At 40.4% G+C, this 15,600-nt stretch overlaps 1 protein-coding gene across 1 annotated transcript in view; it reads left to right on the top strand.

The window, feature by feature from the left end:
* Positions 1–12,408, top strand: part of ULK2 (unc-51 like autophagy activating kinase 2) — a 51,840-nt gene extending 39,432 nt beyond the window's left edge. Inside the window, exons 19-28 of the mRNA XM_044993883.1 lie at positions 2,299–2,585; positions 2,702–2,895; positions 3,426–3,535; positions 4,411–4,563; positions 5,349–5,557; positions 6,434–6,612; positions 7,648–7,766; positions 8,255–8,412; positions 9,453–9,588; positions 10,522–12,408. Coding sequence (XP_044849818.1) covers positions 2,299–2,585; positions 2,702–2,895; positions 3,426–3,535; positions 4,411–4,563; positions 5,349–5,557; positions 6,434–6,612; positions 7,648–7,766; positions 8,255–8,412; positions 9,453–9,588; positions 10,522–10,589 — 1,613 coding nt within the window. The 3' untranslated portion in view covers positions 10,590–12,408. The remainder of the gene's footprint in view (positions 1–2,298; positions 2,586–2,701; positions 2,896–3,425; positions 3,536–4,410; positions 4,564–5,348; positions 5,558–6,433; positions 6,613–7,647; positions 7,767–8,254; positions 8,413–9,452; positions 9,589–10,521) is intronic.
* Positions 12,409–15,600: the final 3,192 nt, after the last annotated feature.

The raw sequence follows: 15,600 nt of genomic DNA, 5'->3' as shown, positions 1-15,600 counted from the left end.
TCAAGGAATGTGACTAGGTCTGCAGACTGAAATATCCTCTTGCTTCAAAAGATGATCCCTCCAGAATATGATTAAGCCACTTTCTAAATTGTACGTGTATCTGTTCTTGACTTAAATAGGGGTTTATAGGACTGTTATTTTAGCGCCAGCAACAAATTCATTTAAACATGTACCTTGCCACAACTCAGTTCTTCTCTTTTTATAGCCTCTTGAGTGTTTAAATTCTTTTACCTCTTATTAATGAACTGCTTAAGTCCTTTTCATATTTGACTTGTACCACTTCTTAATATTAAAAGCTTCTGGTATTTTTAATTGTAAAATACCATAAACTGCAGTTGTTTAAGCATTTAAATGGGTAGTCATATTCAAAACCCATGGACATCATGGCTGCCCAGATTTAACGTGAAATACCACCACCATTTCCGAGGAATTGAAAATGTTCTCCTGAATGTAGTTGTTTCGGCCAACAAAGGAGAGAGAGCAATTTACAAAAGAATCTAAAAACTTTAATTCAAAAACAACAGCCAATGGCTCTTTGAGACTTGGATTTCTGAAGTGACAGATGATGAGTTTCTAAACTCTCCAGCAGAAGAGCGAAGGGATTTCAAACAATCAAAACTGCTAGCTGAGAATTCAGAGGGAGAATCTGACATGAGCACTCTGGAATTGTGGGCAAGCAGGTTATTTCAAAAACAGTAATTGCTTAATGGAATAGAATCAAATCAAGGTGAGGTAGGTCACAGTCACTTTAACTATAGTAAATGTAGGCCTCATAAGGTAATTAAAAGATTTGGCTAAATAGTTACAGGCACTTCATTGAATGAACTTGGAAGAAGGTTTAAGATGAGTGGTTTTGGAAGCACCAGTTTATGAAACAGAACCTGAATTAAAAAAACTGTTGATTTGGCTGCCTCTTAAGAAACAGATATATTGCCATGTTACTATACAGTATAGCATGAAAAACAAGCAAAGAAGTTAACCACTGTGGTGTATTTTCAGAGTTCTTCAACTTGACTTAAAGATAAGTGAAAGTGTTAGCACTTCATTGTCAGAGTTGTTTAAGATTGTGAAGAGGTATGTGTTATCATCAAGGCTGTGACTGTGCGACGTCAGTATTATGTACAATCCTCACTTGGTGCAATACCTCATCTGAAGTATAAGAGGATGCTATCAAATTTCAATCAATATAACCGATGGCATTGATAACTGGCCATTTTGCGTTTGAAGCTTGATATTAACAAACTAGTTGCATTCCCATTAGGAACACAGAATTTACAGCATCACATTTTAATGCTCCATCTGGAACATCAGCTGCACAGACAGAAAATACCTCCTTTAGGAAGGGCACCTGTTTTTGGGTGCAACTTTTGAGATAATACTCCTTACTCAAAGCTCATTATTTAACCAAATGGGTCCTAACGTTCCTTTTGTCTGGGTTTGCACAAGAAAAACCTGACGTTCGTGCCAAGGAGTGGACTTGTTTTGGGCACGGAGGGTTTTTAAGAAATATTCCCTTTGGTGGAGGGTAGAAAACAAATAATCGAAGTAATAGCCCTTTGCATTACCTTGTTCTGTTAGTATCTGCATTCTTTGCAGAAGCCATGAGATAAGTTGCCTTTTATGATTGGAGACTGTTTAATTAAACTTAAAAAAAATCAAAACAAAAAAACTTTAAATCCCTTTTGTGACTTATTATCAAAAGCTTATCAGAATAGGAAGAAGTCAGAAGGGTGGGTTCCCGTCCTCACTCACTTCCTGTGCTTTTTTTGTTTCCCATTTCCACCTTTAGTAATGTTATGTTTGAAAAGCTTTCCTTTAGTAATTACTGTCATTGTTTAAAGTAACTTCTCAGTGATACTGTCCTAAAAAATGTTCCCTTCAGATACTATATACAATAGTGTAATTCCATTACTCTTTCTTTTATCGGGGCTCTTGGCTGCTTTAATTGAGAGTTAAGCACGTGTTGTGCTGTACCTGTTGGAGCTGACCCTTTCATTTATTATGGCTCAACTCTCCAGAGGTCCTGAAGCAGCCAGTACAGCTGTCACCTTGAAATCCTGTCCCTTTGGACGATTGACCATGTTGTGTATCACTCCTCACTGTACGTCTAGCCTTTAGTTTGGGCAGTTGGCATTCTGAATCCACTCCTCCTGCCAGCTGATGAACAAACATACCTCACAATGATATAAAACTCTGTCCTTTCAGATTAACTTCAGAGTCGCTTAATGTTTCATATTTTGTAGGGCTGTTTTGAAGCCACAGCTAGCAGAATCACACTTTCTTGGTGCTTCTCCCCAGGTTCTCCAATACCACAGTCTCAGTCACCACAGTCCCTCTTGATGGGAGCCAGGCTGCAGAGTGCCCCGACTCTAACAGATATCTACCAGAACAAACAGAAACTTCGAAAGCAACATTCAGACCCTGTATGCCCATCATATGCAGGGTATGGGTATTGCTACTCTCCGCAGCCAAGTAGGCCAGTCAGCCTGGGAACATCACCTACAAAACATATGGGATCATCACCTAGGAGCTCAGACTGGCTGTTTAAAACTCCATTACCAACAATTATTGGCTCTCCCACTAAGGTTTGTTAAACTTAATTCTGTCTGAAAAAAATTGTTACGATATAGTACTTATCTACAGCTATCTCAGTATCTGGGAGTACGCACTTGTATGCTAACCAGATTCAATGCTTGTTTAGGCAACTGCTCCTTTCAAGATACCTAAGACTCAAGCATCCTCAAACTTGCTGGCCTTGGTTAGTCGTCAGGGTTCGGCGGATGTACCATTGCAGTCTAAAGACGTGACTGACCCAAGGGGCTTCACGCACTTCCACTCGACACAAGGAAGTGAAAAACAGGCAGTAGAACAGCACAGCAAGGCTCCGTTTGGCAGGTAGAAATCATATCTATTTACAAACTGCAGACATTGTGTAGGCATAACTTGTCTATAGAATTGCCATGCTGTTTTGAAACCGGAGTGCTGTTGCGTGCAATTTATAGCCTGTGGTTTGTTTTGAGATATTTCTTGCTATGGAGACATTGGAGGTTAGTGTGTACCACAGAAACCTCACGTGCAGTGTAAAAAAAAAAGTGTTGACATCCTGGACTGCTTCACCTTATTGCTGTTAAGTTCCCTTTTATTTGTTTTGATCATCTAAATTTGGAGTTCTAGTCCCCACTGTTAGCCTCCTTCCAGTTTTTACTTCTGAATTCTGATAAACTTAATATGGCAAAATTTGAAATACCATCTTAACCTTTGGGGTCTTTGCACGATTGTAGTCAGTTTTATTTCAGTAAGTCCAGTGTTGATACTACAGAGAATTCTTGAAATCAGATGTGTAACCTCTACCAGAAAGCCACCCTCAGTTATGAGGTGCAGAGGAGGCTACATTGAGAATTTTTTTCATTTGCTTTTCTGTGTAGATCTGTCAGTACTGGGAAGTTGTCAGATCAGCAAGCGAAGACTATCCTTGGTGGCCAGTTATATCAGGGCAGCACAGACAGCCTCAATACTGAGCGACCAATGGATACAGGTAAAGAACAGATTAATTCAGATATTATTGTAGTTTAAAGCATACAGCCAAATTATCATTCCATCAGTATTAGGAGTTTTTATGGACATGCTCACTGGTTAAAGTGGTTGCTGTGTCACGAACACTAATGTTGGTTCTAATAATACTTTGACACAAACATAAACTCTTCAGAAGATTTCTGCATGTGTATGTTGAATATCTTTATAAAGCACCATATATAGTTGGGCACTGTCTGTAAATAGTAGCGTCCCAGAACTGCCCTAATTATAAAAATATCAGAGCTGTGTATGCTCATTTGGGGTTTTTTTCACTACCTCTGTTGCAGCTCCATCTTCTTATTCCAGCTTGTTTTCTCATGGAGGTTAGCTTCCATCATGCTGACTTGTTTTATCTTCTAAGGCTAGTGATTGTGCCTTCCATAAACCAGCCAACAGAGGATGCTGTACCAACCTTATGGCTAGAATTACCAACAGTTTTTTTGAAACCAGGGTGCTATCCATGGAGGCCTGATTTTTTTTTTCAGCCTCCTTCCTGCCTGTCTTATTTTCTATATCATCTATTTCCAGAGGGTCTAAGCACTGTCTCTGGGTTTTCAAAAGTCATCTCCAGTTCTCTTCCCGAGGAGAAGAATTTAAGAGCAAATTTAGTTTCAGGTGGAACTTGGAAGGGGATGTGAAAAGCTAAGGGTGCATCTTAGTTCTGTTTGTGTTCAGCCAAGTGGCCCAGCACTACTTGTGGCATGTGGTATTATTTGCTGTCAGACTTTGAAGATGCCCTCATCTTTGCCCAGTCTAGTCCAAAGTCTGGTTCTGTTTCAGAGAGTGCTGTGTATTGTATCATAAGGACTAACATACCATGTAAACCTTTTATTTCAGCTCCAGCAGGGGCCTGTGGAATTGCAATGACACCTCCTTCCATGGGAACTGGAGCAAGTTCTAGGGCAGTAATGTTTACTGTGGGTTCCCCTCCAAACAGTGCTACCCCTCCTACTTGCACCCACATGGTTCTCAGAACTAGAACAACTTCAGGTAAGACACCCCTTAAAACAATGTATCTTTGGCAAATGTAATGCCTAAATTTGTAAGCTCTTTGGAACTGGGACCTGATTCTTCTCCTGTGTTTGTGAGTTTGCATGGCACAGTAGGGCCTCAGGACAATGCTGTAGCAGGTGTTAAACAATAATCAGGACTAGAGAGAAATGTCAGTCTAGGTCTTCTGACTTTCTCTCCTCAAGAGAGGGGTGGGGTTACTAGTTGAACATTCTACTGTGTACGTCTGTGTGCGCCATGTCTGCGATGGGATCGAACGCTGCTTCATGGCATACCCAGTTGTTTGTTCCAAGATATAAAAAAGTAGATTTTTAAACCCGTCTCTGCCCTTTGGTGATACACAGTATGCAAGGAATAATGCATAAGATTTGCAAGTGTACTTGATTCCAGCACACCTTAGTGTGTGCTTTGAAATATAGAAGCCAACAGGCTAAATGCCTTCTTCCATTTGAAGTGTGGATGTCCAGCAGATCTGCATAAGGGTGTTTTTGTGAACTTGATTCTGTCTGTCGATTTTGACCGGGTACCTGCAGTCAGAATCCTTGTCAGCCAATCACTTTTTCTTCTCACAATGCCCATTTCATAAGTCTTCACTGTCCAATAAGGAATGCTGCTTAGGTGCTGAACCGACAATATAAAGCATAACAAGAAACTCCCCCTGGTGAATTTGTGGTGACTTCTGCTTTATCCTTTATTATTAACTTTAGCCCAGAGTGCCAGATGGACCAAGCTGTTGGACTGAATGTGTTTTATTTTTCTTATAGTTGGATCAAACAGTTCTGGAGGGTCTCTCTGCTCTACTAGTGGCCGTGTATATATGGGCTCCCCTCCCGGTATTTATATGGGTTCTTCTCCTCCTGGAGCAGAGGCAGCTCCAAGTCTGAAGTACATGTCTTATGGTACTTCACCTCCCAGCTTAGAGGGTTTTATCACTTTTGAAGCTCCTGAACTGCCTGAGGAAACATTAATGGAGGTACAGAAAAATTAATGTTTTGTCATGTTTGATGCCAATAAATGATTACTTAGAAATGATGGAAATATGGCTGAGGATCTGCCTGAATAGTGCGTTTAATAGTTTCCTTTTTACTGGACAATATCCCTTTGTAAAGCTTGAAAACAGTTCCCTATCTGTTTGTCCTTTTCTAGTTGACAGTTATTCCTTGTATCTCCTGTATTTTCATAGGTGACAAAATGAGCATGTCTGCTTTGGTTTAACAAAGCTTTCCACTGATAGGACACTATTTCAGTGCCAAATCAATATTACATGTGTGCTGATAGTGACAGTGCACACCCTGCCATAGCTTACTGCTTGTCCAAAGCCAGCAAACAGGGAATTGTGCCAGCACTTTAATCATAATGAACCTAATGATTGTAGATCTGAATTTAAATTGGAGTAAAGCAGACGTTAAATACTGAAGCTTTAGATCAACTCTGTTGTTAGATACCAAATATATTATACAATAAAAGCTGAACACTTCTGTTGGTTTCACCTATACAAGTGTCTAGTATTCTTGTGGTTGCTGATAAAATAATAAATACACCCCACTTGTGAGTTCTTTAGTCACTCTACAGATTGGTTTCAACAAACTTAGAGCTCAGTGTCCTGACTCTTTGGGCCTTTGTTGCAAGGTTTTAGCATACATCTGCAATATGTTTAGATTTGTTTTAAAAGCAAGATAATTCATCTCGATTCTCTTTGACCTAGTGGGTTCTTGAGTTCCTGCTATTGGTATTAATACTGTGTGTGTTGCACAGTGTTGCCAAGATGCTGACTATTCCCCAGATAGGCCATATGGCAAATACATAGCAGCTATTGTGATTAAATTGTCTTTTCTTTTCCTTCTGACAGAGAGAACATACAGATACACTGCGTCATCTGAACATGATGCTGACATTTATAGAATGTGTACTGGACCTGACAGCAGTACGGGGAGGAAACCCAGAACTGTGCACCTCTGCAGTGTCATTGTATCAGATTCAGGAGAGTGTGGTTGTTGATCAGATAAGCCAGCTAAGCAAAGAATGGGGGTAGGTATTTGGCTAAGTAGTTATAGAATTAGTGAATTTCAGATGAATTCATATGTCTGCTCATGACAGTCCTCGTTCTGACTTCGTCAGAAGTGACCTTTCTGCTTTAGGGAACGTTTGGTGGTAGTATGAACGTTTTTTAACAACTGAAAAGCAAAAAGGCCCATAGAGTGGCAGATGAAGAACTAGGAATCCTGGAAGAGGGAAAGTGTTTTGGGGGAGTGTTGTTTTTTTTCCCTCTGAACTGTCAGATGAGTGGAGGGCGAGGTTGGCGGCTGCTGCCTGGAGCAGTGTTACGCTTTGTCATGCTTGGAAATCTGAGCTCCAGTCTTCACACCCCCAGTTATGGGGAAAAGGGAGCTCTTTGCATGACTCCGTCAGTAACCATCTCTGGCTGACCAGGAGCAGCAATACTGAGTTCCAAAAGGAGTCACATCTAAGCCTCTGTCGGAGAAGCAGCTCAGTCCTGATGTGAAACCTTTAGAAGTGAGGAGAAATAAGATGAACATGCTGGTGATGGGAGTGGAAATCTCAGTCATTTCTCCCTTCCTGCAAAAACAAAACAAAACAAAAAAACTACAACTAATGTGTGTGATGGTCCCGAATGTTGTAATTCTGAAAGTAACCCCTGGGCGGGAGGTGGAGGGGTGGTTGTAAGGACACTCAAGAGAAAAGTGCAAGCAGGGGCTTTCTGGAAGGACATTGGCCTCATGTAATTAACCTACAAACAACAAATTGGGTTTCTTCCATTTTGCACATGAAAGCAAAGTTTATTTGTGCACTCTCTCCTGGCCAGAGAGATGGGTTCTCTCACAACCAGTGCTGCACAGAGGGCCTGGGGTGCTTTGTCATTTTTGTACACCTGTTTCCTCACTCCCTGACAGTTATTTCCTGCCAGCACATAGTGTGGGGAGCAGAGCCACTGGGAGGGTGTCTGGTTAATATCTGAGTGTCTGGCTGTGGGTTGAATATCTTTATTTAAAAAAAGAAGAAAATCTGTAAAAAATCAGAAATGCTAAAATTATTTTTTTCCAGACAAGTAGAGCAGCTGGTGTTGTATATGAAAGCAGCACAGCTACTAGCATCTTCTCTGCATCTGGCCAAAGCACAGATCAAATCGGGAAAACTGAACCCATCCACTGCTGTTAAACAAGGTATATGCAGCCATTGCTTTTGGACACTGATAGTTTCAATTCCTTTGCTTGTGAATTATCGACATTTCTTTGGCCCATCACTGAAAATAATTAAGTTGAAACATTCAGGATCTCACTGTGGCCAGACACCGTACTCCTTTCTTGCCTGCAGCTCTACTAGTCACTAAGGAAACTTCAACTAAATCAGCTGGGCAAAGAGATATCTTAGCACTTTCCAGAACTCACTATGCTTATTTGTACTTCTGGAGAGAGAGAACTGCAGACACAGAATTGCTTAATTACTATGACAAAAATATGTTGTTAGTGGTTAGGGAGTGGGTAATTATTAATATGAAGTGAAAATTATTTGATATACTCTCCCAACAGCAAAAATGACACAGTAGATGGTAAAATAAAACTACAAAGATAAACACTCACTTGATTAGAAAGCTACCTTGTAAAGTTGAATTTAAATGTTTTAACCTCTTCTTAACACTGACTTTCTCCAGTTGTCAAAACTCTGAATGAACGATATAAATTCTGCATCACCATATGTAAGAAGCTGACAGAAAAGCTGAATCGTTTCTTCTCTGACAAGCAAAGATTTGTAGATGAAATCAACAGTGTAACTGCAGAGAAACTCATCTACAACTGTGCTGTGGAAATGGTAAATCATTCCTTTCACCTGCATTTAGGGTATTGAGATCAGTAAAAGTAGTAACACTTTGTGATGGGCACAACCTCCTCTCACACATCTCTCTAATCTAACCAGATAGCACTGCATGTTTGGCCTTAATCCCATTCGTGCCAGGGCTGATGTAATCTTCTCCCAGATCATTTCTGAAGTTCCTCACTGATACAGTTGCTCTGAGGTTTTCCCACACATCAGCAGGTTTTGTATAGAGACACTACAAAATGCAGTGCTAAGCTATACAGTCTATGATGGGCTTCTGTGCGCCCGAGTATCACACACTAAATCTTACTGACACATAGAAATAGAACACACACAGCTTCCCAATCAGCTGGTTTTAGTTTAGGGAGTTGTTTAGAGTTGGGGGACTCCTAGGTTGGACAAGTGTGTCAGCAGGTCTATAGAAAATAAAAATGTTAATAAAGAAACATGGGGAAAAGGTATCTGTGTATCTGACAAGTTTTGAGTACACAGATATTTGGATAAACCCGGGAACAAGGTGCAGCAACTGTATCACATTAGGAGACTGACTTACCTTTCAGATAAGGGGAAGTTCTGATGAAATGGAAATGGATAAATAGTGGTGTTAGAATTAAGATCTTGGCAAGTATACACTGTATTTAACCTCCATGACTCAGTAGCCACATACGAATTAGCTTGTCTCCCTCACAAATAAAATAAGCTTGATAACAGGTGTGTATATGTGAGTAGTTACAATTTGAAGCATGGTACAGTATATATGTACATTTAATAGTGAAGGATCATAAAGCATTTCACAGTCTCTACATGCAGGACTCTGTTCACCTAATGGCACACAGAAATGTACTTTCCTGTATCATTGCCATAAGATTATATTAAAAATTATAAAACCAGACCAGCATATTTAAGGTACAGAAGCACTGTTAATTAGCATCCACAGAGTGATGCTCATTAATCAGTCAGTTCTCTGAGACAACTTTTTATAATAGTATTTGCTTAGAACAGTTCATATAGCTGATACTAATGAATGCTTCCAGGTTCAGTCAGCAGCACTAGATGAGATGTTTCAGCAGACAGAAGATATTACATATCGATACCACAAAGCAGCGATGCTGCTGGAAGGACTGACTAAGATACTGCAGGACCCTGCAGATATAGAAAACGTTCACAAATGTAAGTTATTTTGGAGAGTGTATTTTGTGTACCTTGGTAGTAACTGGAAATTCTGGAGAGCGTAAAAAACTTGATCATCTACTTCTCTTCAAAATGCATAAAGTGTTTCTTTATTATAAAAATAGCAACATCTGGCTATGGAGAACAGAATAAACGGGTCTCACATTTTGGGAGAAATCCTGGCCCAGTTGAAGTCAATGGGAGTTTTGCCATTGACTTCAGGAGAGCTAGGATTTCACCTCTAGTATTGTTTGCTGATCCATGGCAATCCATACAAAGCCTCTTCACAAGGCAAATGGTGCTACATCTCAAGGCACAAAGCCTTTTGCAGTATTGCACTTGTAGCGGAAGCTATTACTGATGACTAAGACAAGAGTTTTTAAAATGTAAGAACTCAGAGAAACAAATCTATGTTCCAAAAGTGGAAAACTGGACAAATGAAGGGCAAAAGTAGATTTGTAATAAATTCAATTTAAAAAGTAAATCCAAAGGATAAATGCTGGACTTCTGAAACAAGACGAAACACAAACAGTGGGTAAAAATCACTGTGCTGAGCTCTGTGTTTAACTTTTTTAATAAAATCCTCTGTATGCAGCTGAACTTCCTTTGGCTGATATTTATTACCTGCCTTGTATATTTAACTCATGGGGGAGGCACCTAGAGTGTAAGATGGGCACTTACATTTGTATATATTTTAAATATATGTAAATCTGTAATTTCATGGTTAGGCGTAGCCTATAAAAGCAGCAAGCACGAGAGGAGCAGCCAGTTTGGATGGTTTTCAAGTGTTCATCCTTAGCTGATGGTGCTATATAACCTGAAGAGTCATGTCCGTTTTGATGCAATTATTTTAGTCTTTCTGCACTGAAATGAATTTGCACTTGATGTGTTCAGAACTTGACTGTACTTTAATATTTGTGGGTTTTTTTTCAGATAAATCTAGTATTGAGCGACGGCTCTCTGCACTTTGCTATAGCACAGTGGCTGTATATGAACAGTAGCAGTACCCCAAGGACCAGGCGGTGTGAACAGAAGGGACCACTCAGTGACATTGTACTTTTTTTTGCTACTTTTTGTTGTCATTGTCCCACTGCCCTGTGGAAGACAATTTTTAAAGTTCTATGGTGACTACCAAAGAAACAGCAGTAAATTCAAAGAGGAAAAAATCCAAAAGTACAACATTTATAGAAAATCTGCCTTACTGATACAGTCACTCGTCCCTTTTTCCTCCTAGCAGCAGAATTTAAAAGAAATAGGTCTTCACGTTTCTAACTGAACTTTGTACATGTACTTTTAACTACAACGATCAATTTTATTTTCCTTATAAAGGACTATTCAGAATGGATCCTTCTTCACAAAATATACAAAGCTTTCATAGGGAGATTCCACTCAAAGGTTTGTGGAGGACTGTTTTTTAATTGCCAGTATCAGACTGTTGAATGAGGGTATGAAATTCCAAATGTATAAACCTGCAGTTTGAAGCTTTTGTGGCTAAGCTTGTCTGGATCCAAGCTTACATCTTGTAAATACAGCTCATCAGTGAATAGAGGAAAGGTGGGAAGTACGTACCTTTTAAAGAATGGGAGGAAGAGGTCAATGGAAGAAATTTTGCTCCATCTCTTCAAAATACTCAAAACAATTTTATCAGCTGATATGGAAACAACTAGATGTTCTTCTTCCAAAACAGTTTGTATTGCACTAATTTACTAAAGCAACTGTACATTCATTTTTGAAGAACTATTAATTTAAAAAAAAAAACAAGAGAAAAGGCACAATGGACTTAGCTGAAAAAGTTTTATTTCAGTGTATATAAAATCCTTTTCAGAATTTCAAATGTAGCTTGTAGAAGACTTTCAGACAAACTGTAAAAACTTGTATTCATGTGAACCTTTCCATTTTATACCTATTTATCTAATACTTGAGTAACTACTGCTACAGACTTTCTCAGTAATGGGAATGTTTTGAGTTGCTGGTTGTTTGCTTTCTGTATAGGTTTGGTTGCATCTTTGGTTGTGCATGCAGTATGTGCATTATTGCCTGCAGTCTCTGTAAGTATAACAACAGCTCTCTGTATCCTGTTTCTTGGACAGTATTAGAACAAATACTGTAAATTGAGAGGCTCTGTTAGGAGCCATGTGAGACTAGAAATAAGGTTTGGAATTGGGATGCTGATTTAGTGATGTGGGATTTCTACATACAGTGCGTGAAAAATCAGGGTATTTGTGTGTGCATTTTTAGGGAGAGGTGGGAAGCGTCCCATAGCCTCATAGGCATTTATCATTTCAAGCATCCCTTCAGATCATCAGAACAGCAATTCACAAAGTATTTAGGCAGATCATCTTCTCTGGAAATGGTTCCTATATTTTACCTTTGGAAGGTTTTTCTGTTTTTGCTTTGTTTTTTGGGGGGGAGGGGGGGAATTCAACTGCTTGAATACTTGAATAAACCATTCTCCAGGACAAAATCATTTAAATCCTCTTTTAGATACCGTGGTCTGAACTATTTTACAAAGTTGTACAGTTCTCATACATCAATATTGTTTTAGTGTACTGATAACCATGTGTTTCCTTTACTTTGACAAAGTAACGTACTTTTACCCTTATTTATCTGTATGAAATTCCAACAGTTAATTTGAAAGTGTTTATTTATATAATGTTTGTATTTTTAGGTCTTTAATACAGTGTTTCTACCTCTCCTTTGTAACTGCATGCATTATTCTTGAAACTAGGTAATAACTCACTGAACTGTTGCATAATAGCCTTTTTATTATGGCCTGTATAAATGTATATTCAGGTAAAATAAAGACGGACACCAGACGTGTTTCTATGGTACAACCTTAGTTTGTATCTTGCACCATAATTGGGGACCCTTATATTCAAAAAACACTGCAATATTGGCTAGTGTTTAAATCTAGGACTGAATAGGCCCTGGAGATTAAACTTGCTTCACAGGCCAAGAGGTGCATCTGGCAGCAATCAGCTGAGGCATGTTGGCAGAGCAGCGTGGTGGAGCTTGCATTGCTACTTGTGCTCAACCTCTTTGGTGACAGAATGGTCTCCAGCACGACATGTACTGGAGCTACCTTTCCTTAAAGCAAAACCTGTTAACCCTGATTTGTTTTAAAAATGTCATGGATTTGAAAACCAAGATGCTAAACAGATTTTTGGCTAAGAGCTGGAAATCTTTCAGTGAAATGCTTGTTAGTTGCCTTTAGCAAAGAGGCTCAGTGTTCGAGTTGCTAGAAACACATGTAATTACATACACCTGATAGACGGGCTGGTTCTAAATGACATTTCTGCCTGCTAAAAGTTGTAAAATTTAGTCCTTTCCATTTTGCTGCTGAAGCGGCTTCCCCAGTGGAGTGTGGTAGAGTAGCTGAGAAAGGGCTGTTTTTTTCTTTGCTATACTATCAAGATTTTCCAGCATTTGCCAGAAAAAGAAAAAAGCTGCTCAGATCTGGACCCTAATTATAAAAGAAAATGGAAAGGGAGGAGTACGGTGTGCTGCTGGAATAGCTGAACATGCATCTGGCCCTAATACAAAGGTCTGGGAGATAGACGGCTTTTCCCAAGAACTCTTTGTTGTCTTTCACAGAATTCAGGCTCTCGCTCTCTCTCCCCTCTGCTCCTGCCAACAGTCTACAGCTGCACAAACAGGAGGGAGAAGAAAGGGCCATTCTTGTTTGCTGGTTTCCCGGAGGAGGAGGCAGCCAGTGTTGAACATGGCCTGTCTTTCTGTGTAAACGTTCGACACAGATTCTGAAGTTGTCTCCTAGCTCCAGCTCTCTCCATTGAACAGCAAGTGTCTGATTCTACCAGAAGCTTTTCTCACCCTTTTAAAAAAAAAAAACAGAAATCAAGAGGAAACACTTCACCCCTTCAGTACTGTATTTCTAATTTGGATGCAGTGGATTTTATCTTCCCTTAAGAAGATCATGGTTAATTCTACCTACATTTTTTTTCTCCTCTCCATAGTGCATAATGTCCACTGAGCATCTTGAAAACCCATTTACGTTCTGACTTTGCTATTTTTTACAGTGGGAAAGCTGAATTCCCTTCTTTCCCTCTGGTGCAGACAATGAATTCTGGTTAAATTCATTGTGTAGATCACATCAAAACAGAGTATTTTAACCCACCAGTGAGATCTCAAAATATTCTCTTTTCTATTAATAGTTCCCCTCCTGTACTGCATTTTAAGTTAGGTCAAATCTGAGGCACTAATTATTGAGTCAATTGATACTTTGAAAAGTATCTTCCAGTTCTTTGACTTGCATTTCAGAGAGGAGGGGAGATTGAGGAAGAGTAAAGACAAGACTCCATTTGCCCAGCAAGACAGAAAAGGGGAAAACAGCTTTTCTCCTCCCCTAGTACAAAGAAAGTTGGATGCTGCTGTTTTCAGAAGCTGTTGATGCTTTGAACATCAGCCAGCCAGGCTGCCATGAGACCTCATTCCTTTGTAGCTTGATCTCCACTTTTCCCTCCTTCACTCTTAATTTCCTCTCCTTTGAAATCTGCTTGACACTATCTTCTCAAATGGCCAAAATTTCCTTGGCAGTTTTTAAAGTCTCTTTTTATCCTAAACTACATCCTCTCTAATGCCTCAGCCTTTACTTGACCTAAAAAATGCAGAGGGCATATGCTTAGCTACTCTGCACCCTAGAGCAGCGAGGCATATCTGAGTATCCCCTTTAGGAACATCTCTTATTCAGTAGGAGCCCAGTCTAGCTAAACGTTGGCGCTGCCTTCTGTAGGCAGCAGACGCTCCCTGTCTTCAGCTGAAAGTTAATCGAATGCAAGCGTTGCTGCTGAGTCTTATTCAAGTCTTTGCACCAATTGCTTTTCTTTTCTTTGCTTGCGTTCACATTTTCCATCACTCCAGCTGTCTACAATGCAGCCTACTGATCATTGCTTTGTATGACTGTATGTTGCTCTCACAAACATGAGGTCGGCCGCTGCCCTCAAAACAAGTGACACCATAAAATGAACTGAGCTGCTTTTATTCATTTAGGCTCTTCAAAGCCTTTTTCTTTTTAACAGCAATTTCAGAAGCTATTTCTGACTCTCCTTTATCTCCATGTGTATGCTGGCCAGCTTCCTGGATTTGTATCTTCTGTAACTACATCTCTTCCATCTTGTGCCTCCCTGGCCTGGTTTTGTGACTCTTTTAACGCACCCAGACAATTCTGTAGATACAATGGATGCCAAGGGTAGGTCTGTGCAGCAAAAGCTAGGCACAGGCTAGTCAACCCAAGCTAGCTTGAATCCAGCTGCATGGGTAACAAGGATAGTGAAGACAGCACGGGCTTCCACACAAGCCCAGCACAGACCTGGGTACATACTTGGCCCCCCAGTCTTCACTCCTATTCTTGCCCGCGCTAGCTAGATACAAGTTAGCTTGGGCAGGCAGCCAATGTGTGTAGTTCTTGCACTGTGGATGCACCCTTATAAACAGGGCCCTACCAAATTCATGGTCCATTTTGGTCAATTTCATGATCATGGGATTCTAAAAATTGTAAATTTCATTATTTCAGCAATTTAAATCTGAAATTTCATGGTATTGTAACTGTAGGGATCCTGACCCAAAAAGGAGATGTGGGGTGGGATGTCACTAGGTTATTGTAGGGGGGGTTGCAGTACTGCTACCCTTACTGCTGGTGGTGATGCCTTTAGAGTTGGGTGGCCAGAGAGCAGCGGCTGCTCGTCGGGAGCCCAGCTCTGAAGGCAGAGCCGCAGCCAGCGGCAGCGCAGAAGTAAGGCTGGCATGGCATGGTACTGCCACCTTTACTTCTGTGCTGCTGCCTGCAGAGCTTGGCCCTTGGTCAGCAGCCACCACTCTCTGGCCACCCAACTCTGAAGGCAGCAGTGCAGAAGTAAGGGTGGCGTGGTATGGTATTGCCACCCTTTTGCACTGCTGTTGGTGGGGCACTGCCTTCAGAGCGGGGTGCCCGGCTAACAGTCAGCGTTCTCATAAGAACGGCCATACTGGCTCAGACCAAAGGTCCATCTAGCCCAG

This window comes from Mauremys mutica, chromosome 19, assembly GCF_020497125.1.
Source record: "Mauremys mutica isolate MM-2020 ecotype Southern chromosome 19, ASM2049712v1, whole genome shotgun sequence".
Classification (NCBI taxonomy): Eukaryota; Metazoa; Chordata; order Testudines; family Geoemydidae; genus Mauremys; species Mauremys mutica.
Note: the sequence above shows the minus strand (reverse complement) of the source record. Positions and strands in the feature narration are given on the sequence as shown.